At 33.6% G+C, this 7,500-nt stretch overlaps 1 protein-coding gene across 3 annotated transcripts in view; it reads left to right on the forward strand.

Moving 5' to 3' along the window:
- LOC115216759 (aquaporin-8) overlaps positions 1-7,500 on the forward strand; it is a 48,668-nt gene that overhangs the window by 4,452 nt on the left and 36,716 nt on the right. For all 3 annotated transcript variants that reach the window (XR_005000999.1, XM_029786321.2, XM_029786322.2), the window contains exons 2-3: positions 1,538-1,658; positions 5,921-6,058. Coding sequence is in view for 2 of the 3 variants with exons in the window: in XM_029786321.2 (XP_029642181.1) it covers positions 1,538-1,658; positions 5,921-6,058 (259 nt within the window). In the remaining variant the exon portion in view is untranslated. The remainder of the gene's footprint in view (positions 1-1,537; positions 1,659-5,920; positions 6,059-7,500) is intronic.

Consider the following 7,500-nt stretch of genomic DNA (forward strand, 5'->3'; position numbering starts at 1 on the left):
TCGGCAAGAAATGGAAGCAAATTTGAAAGAAGAGGAAAAATAATAATAATAATAATAATAATAATAATAATAATAATAATAATAATGATAATAATAATAATAATAATAATAATAATAATAATAATAATAATAATAATAATGATATAATAATAATAATAATAATAATAATAATAATAATAATAATAATAATAATAATAATAAATGCCCTGATGCAGTACCAGGCAGTGGCTCTCATGGCTTCTGATCTTAACTGATTGGAAGTGTTATCATGTACATTGTTTTGTCTTGGTACAAAAGATGGGCGACAGCAAATATTCTGCTCAATACCAAAGATTTGCTTGTCAGTTGTTTGACCTTAACCAGTTGAGCATGTCCCTTAGTGGCTGACGATATGTGCATCTCTGATCACGAGCAGAAGTAGTGGGGGAGCATCATAGCCATGTGTTGAGAGGGATTCTTTGGGGTTTGAATAATTCACCTCTGGAAACATGGGTGTTTCGTTCAACATCCTTAAACAACCCTTATTCAGGGACCTTTAGAGCGTGACGGGTTACTCGACCAGAAGAAAATTCTACAGGGCCCCACCTGCAAGGTCATGCGCTGCTTATCTTGATATGAGGTCACCATGTCGCGCACATGTGGTTGTGATGCATGTGCCTGGCGTACCCTTATCAGGCGGGTAGTCATGATGGGTATACTGGGCTTCGTATATTTTACCCCAGTGTCACTTTGATGGCATGCACTGCTCTCTCACTCAATAATAATAATAATGATATAATAATAATAATGATAATAATAATAATATATAATAATAATAATAATAATAATACTCCCCCAACAACAAACAACAACAACAATAATAATAATAATAATATAATAATAATAATAATAATAATAATATAATAATAATAATAGTAATAGTAAATGCCCTGATGCAGTACTAGGCACTGGCTCTCATGGCTTCTGATCTTATCTGATTGGAAGTGTTATCATACAACAAATATTCTGCTCAATACTATAGATTTGCTTGTGAGTTGTTTGACCTTAACCAGTTAAGCATGTCCCTTAGTGGCAGACACTTTCCTCTTCAGTCAAGGTCTCATCAACTTTTTCAAATTCAACTTGAAAAGGAAAGTGAAGGTGGAGAGGGAAGTGCTGATCCCCCTGTATTTTTGTTGAACGGTAGGTGAATTTGCCGAGGATGACTCGTGTAAATGGGCCTACTCTGAGTATTCGCCTGTAGGCCAGTGGAAATGGAGAGTAAAGAGGTATCCGTCCTTGTAACCCGTCCGAGTTACCCGTCCGAGTTACCCGCCCGAATTGCCCTTAGCGTTTGGATTGTCCAGGATGAGTAGGTTCCTTGGTTGCCCTTGGGTAGAGCTTCCCCTGTTGTTTGAATTGTTTATTGCTAATTGTTATTGCTTTTTGTTTACACACACTACTAGTAAATCCCATTACATTGTATCGTTGTTTTTTTGTTTTGTGTGTGACCCTTATTAAAGAAAAAATTATAATGTTTTTCTGTTACTACTTACAGTCATTTGTTATGGGATCTTCTGCACAAAACACCTTCAGTAACAATCCAAATACTCTGCAGGCAAATTTAGCGTCTGGAATTGGTTTAATGGTCGGCATTTATATATCAGGAGGAGTTTCAGGTAATTTATTATTTTTTTAAAGTCAAATTTTAACAAATCAATAGGTTGTCTTAATGAGCTGTCTTAAAGGAATTTTCTAATGAGATAGCCTAATGATACTGACCTACTAAACTGTATTTATCAATCAGGTCTATTGAATGACTTTAATGAGTTGCCCTGATGAATTTTCTTAACAAGCTGACCTAATATTCTATGTAATGAGATGTCCTAATGAGCTATTATTTAATTGTAGTAATAAGGAGCAAATTATCAGAAACGGTCAAGCGTCGAAACAAATATCTTAAGTATTTAGACACCCTACATCTACAATCTGACTTGAAGCCCACTAATTTTGTCTTAAATTTCATTACATCGGGGATATTACTTTGATTGATACACATTTGAAATTGTTTTGTTTCATTGTTCTTTTTCAACTGACTGTCTTTTCAGTAACCTATTATATGAAATTAAAATTACGATTTAAAATTATATTTTTTTAAATCGAAGAAAACCTTAAATCAAAAATTAGCTTTAGTAGAAGGAAAAAATCTTGTATACCCAGGAAAATTATACAAGATTTTTTCCTTCTACTAAAACTAATTTTTGATTTAAGATTTTCTTTGATTTTAATTAATATGATTTTAAAACGTAAATTCAATTTCATATAACCAGTTATTGAAAAGACCATTAATTGAAAAGGACCAATGAAACAAAACCAATTTCAAATGTGTATCTATCAACGTAATTCTATACTTATAAATATAAATATAACTTTATTTTTGTTCCATTTTCAACCAAAACTGTCCGACGAAGGGGAACATGAAACTCTGAGTAACAGTTTTTGTGATGTCTTTGAAGCTTTATTAATGAAGCATATTACTCTACCTCCGGTATTCGAGTACTATTTTTTCCACCTTGTTTCACATTTATGTGCTTACTCTGGTATTTATATATATATATATATATATATATAATACCTATATTGTACCTGTACTCAAGTAATTTAGGCTGTCTTGAAGGGAAAATAAATCTAGTTGAGTCGAGGTAATGCAGTAATCGCGTTTTTCAGCTGGAAGGCAACATGGCATTACATAAATACTATAAGGAAAAAAACCCGAAAAATTTAGAACATTCATAGCAATACTAAATGCACAAATATCATAGCAAAACTAAATACATAAATATCATAGGTAGGCAAACTATGCAAATTTCATAGTAATACGAAATAAATATTTTAGCAAAACTAAATACGTAATTTTCATAGCAACCTTAGATACAGCAATAATTATACAAGATTTTTTTCCTTCTACTAAAACTAATTTTTGATTTAAGGTTTTCTTTGATTTTAATTAATATGATTTTAAAACGTAAATTCAATTTCATATAACCGGTTATTGAAAAGATCATTAATTGAAAAGGACCAATGAAACAAAACCAATTTCAAATGTGTATCTATCAACGTAATTCTATACTTATAAATACAAATATAACTTTATTTTTGTTCCATTTTCAACCCAAACTGTCCGACGAACGGGAACATGAAACTCTGAGTAACAGTTTTTGTGATGTCTTTGAAGCTTTATTAATGTTTCTATTGAGTCAGCACTTGTCCACGTAGTGCCGTAATGCTGAGCTTTTACCTTAGAAACTAATCATTAGCTTCGTGGCCTCGATTAAGAATTGAAACCTCATTTTTGCCTTGACTTGTCGTGACCTGTTAGTTATAAAAGAGTAGAATAATAGCGGTTTTTAATCAACTATGGTACGTAACTGGTATTAACTCTACTGACCCAGGAGGAAGAAAGAATATATCGATTTTTGAGAGAATTGAACTCACAATATTGAGTAACGTATTCCACTGCTTAGAATAAGTTTAAAATCTAAAATCTGAGGAAACGGTGAAGTGGATTGTAGCATTAACAGTCAACAACACGCTTTCTAACTTCTGGGTAATCTGTCGTAGTGTGAATAACCAAACTGTTAGGTTCTTCACTATTCACGGCAAATTAAGTTGACAAACTTTTCCGAGAAGCATTTTAGAGTGAAATTTTATTTAAAGTAGGTAAGTCCATGAACCAACTTCGATTCTCATTTAACATATGTTTATTCATGTTACTTATGTCTTGGCAAAAAACCTGAAATCCATGCGATTTATTTCACTTTCTCTATATTTTTGTGTCATTATGCAAAAGTAAAGAATTTCAAATAGTGTCAGTGTAGTCATAAGCTACCATTGTGTCAGGTATGTAATTTAGTTCCTTTCTCGTATTTATATCCTTTCACCAATGTCGTTATAATTCCGTTGAAGACAGCACGAACATCATACAATCTTATTTTGACATGTATAATTCTTAGATATTGTTCTCTGAAAACAATGCTTTATCATTCAGGAAAAGTTCTTGATGACAGTAAGAAAGACTAGTTACACAAACTAATCCCAAACAAAGAGAAATTCTACCCATAGTTTTATGTCTTTGTTCCCTTTTAAATACATCTTTTTCCTGCAGAAATGAATGAAACTATTGTTGTTAGCAAACTTTCCATTCTGTATCAAACTGCAATTAACTATAAACTGCCTGGTACATATCAAACAACAGGTATAATTTTGAAAGTAAGACAAAGCAACATGAATCAAAATCTTTTGAATATAATAGTGTTCTTCGTAGATAGCAGAAGTAGAGTGCTAGATCTTTGAGTATGCCAGTAAATAATCTAGTCTCTTTCGGTTCTGAGTTAAAATTCCGCTGGAATCGATTTTGAATTTCAACTACCCATAATCGATACGAAAAACACCAGTAATATTCGTTGGTAGATTTGATTGGCTGTAGTTTCTTCTCGCGAAACGGATCACACCCAAAAGAATAAATTGATATAAAAGGCAATGAATATGACAGAAAAGTTTTGATTCTGCTATAATCTACTATCAGTTTCGTGCTAATGTACTCCATGTGTGTGTATGTGTGTGTGTGAGTGTGTCTATGTAGGTATTTATATATCATTCTTTCTCTTTTCTCTCTCTCTCTCTCTCTCTCTCTCTATATATATATATATATATATATATATATATATATATATATACACATATATATAATATATATATATATATATAATATATATATATATATATATATATATACATATATAATATATATTATATATATATATATATATATATATATATTTGTATATATATATATATGTATCGTGAAGTACATTTGCCACTTAAATGTGGCGAACCCATAGGTGACGATACTACTGTTGTTTAGAGCCCCAGGAAGACATTTCCTCCGGCTGGCTAACAACACACTGTCTCTGTTCATTTAGTATTTGCGAAAGGAAATCATCGTTCACATCTCTAGCCTTACGTGATACACATAGACCCGGGTTTCTGATTATAATCTATCATCAGTGTGCGATAATCACTAGCTAGCGATAAGAACTCATTCCAAATGCAAAAATACTATATGCTTTTTCCAGTGACAAACTGTCGCTGATTTCGAAAAAGGAGAAACACTCAATAATAAAGTATTTTGTGTTTGAATGAGGTTTCATCACTAGCTGGTGATTATCACACACTGATGACGGGCTACTACTCAGAAACTCGGGTCTGTGTGCATCACGTAAGGCTAGACATGGGAACAAGGATTTCCCTTTGCAAATACTAATCGGACACAGATAATGTGTCGTTAGCCAGCTGGAGAAGATATCTTCCTGGGACTGTAAAAACAACAATATCATCGTCCCTTATGGGTTTGCCACATTTAGGTGGCAAATATACTTCACGATTCTGTGCTGCTACTGTTTATTTCTCGCTCAGAGATATATTATTGCTCTGTGTGTGTGTGTGTGTGTGTGTGTGTGTGTGTGTGTGTGTGTGTGTGTGTGTATATATATATATATAATGTTACATGATAATAAAAACAATTTTTGGTAAAATAAAAGATTACTGAATACTTTTTGTAAGGTGTAAATGTATTATTCTTTAACAAGAATAGTGTTGATAGTAACTTCGAAGATTCAACCCGCTAAGCCATAATTGGACTGTCTGATGGTGGCTTAGTTTGCCGAAATTTCGAAGTCACAGTCAATGCTATTGTTGTTAAAGAATAACAGATAGATAGACAATAAAATCTTTGACAAATATTCGATTGATTTAATATTCCTATAAAACATCCTAGATATCAATAGAAATATCATCGAAGGTTTTACCTCTTTCTTTCATATTAATGTCTGCGTTCCAATCAATAAAACACTGATAAAATGAAATAATTTACTTAATCCAGGTGGACATCTCAACCCAGCTGTAACTCTTGCCTGTTGTTTGGGAAAGAAGACTTCTTGGAAGAGGCTACCTTTCTACTGGATATCACAGCTATTGGCTGCTGTACTGGCAGCTGCACTTCAATATGGAATTTGTTATGGTAAGGACAAAGAATTCAGAAATACCTAGAAAACATTCTTAATCAAAATCTCTCACAGTGGAGCGAAAACCTATCGGTAGGGTTTGATGATGTTTTAACGGGGTAGAAATATAATTTAATAACAAAAGCAAACAAAAAATTCTCGTAATTTTTACATTTTTTAGGTTACTTTCTTGCAATTTTCCAGAGTTTTGATTTTTAATGTAATTTTAATTATATCTTAACGGGCAAGACGTTTCTTTATAACAATTAAATACAAATAAACAGAGGGAAAGAGAAAGTAGAAAGGAAAACAAAGAAAGAAAAAAGGGGTAAAGCAGCAGAAGATAGAGGGGAGGGTGCAACGGGCTACATACCCCAGAACAAGTGGGGTGCTCGGCCACGCCCTGCGAAAATGACCGCGATGGCGTTGCCGCGGAGAATGGCCAATGACACTCGCTGCAGTAACCACACCGACACATGGGGCTCATTTCTGAATTATTTTCAAACTTTTTATATGGTAACCGTAACAAAGGATAAACACAAACAGACAGAAAGATGCTCTTTACGATGAAAATATTTTTGTTAACCTCGCTTTCCGTGAATTTTAATCGATGGTAAATGGTGCTGAAGCCATTGATAGAATATTTATGTAAGTGTTTAATTTCATTGTAACTACTATGTCTATCTTAACTAGTTTGTTTTTGTTGACTAACAATTTTAAAAAGACAGAAGGCATCTTAGTCATTCTTGGTGATCACTAAACGTACTCGCAAAATCTTTGGTAGATAACTGCAAATGTAGCCCTGGACAAGCCAATTACTTGCAAGAGGAATTTGGTAAGCAGAGGCGAGCTGGCAGAAACGTTAGCAAGCTGGGCGAAATGCTTAGCGGTATTTCGTCTGCGGCTACGTTCTGAGTTCAAATTCCGCCGAGGTCGACTTTGCCTTTCATCATTTCGGGGTCGATAAATTAAGTGCCAGGTACACACTGGGGTCAATGTAATCGACTTAATCCCTTTGTCTGTCCTTGTTTGTCCCCTCTATGTTTAGCCCCTTGTGGGCAATAAAGAAATAAGAAACCGAAAGAAGACCGTCATATACGTACACACATACATACACACACACACACACACATATGTATGTATGTATGTATGTATGTATGTATGTATGTATGTATGTATGCTTGCATGTATGTATGTATGTATAATACGAGGTCTGATAAAAATTAATGAGAATACTGCTATAAAAAGAAAATTACAACAACGCATATCCAATCGGCATTTAATCTTCTTCAAAGCAGTCCATTTCTGAAGCCACACACTTTATCCAGCACCGTTCCCATTGATGGAAGCATTCCTCGGACTCCTTTGTGGGTAGGGACAGCGAGCAGCTGCTGCATTGCATTCTCTTGGATTTCTTTGTCTTGAAATTTTGTTCCTTTCAAATGGAACTCATTTCAAA

This window comes from Octopus sinensis, linkage group LG10 (genome assembly GCF_006345805.1).
Source record: "Octopus sinensis linkage group LG10, ASM634580v1, whole genome shotgun sequence".
NCBI classification, from domain to species: domain Eukaryota; kingdom Metazoa; phylum Mollusca; class Cephalopoda; order Octopoda; family Octopodidae; genus Octopus; species Octopus sinensis.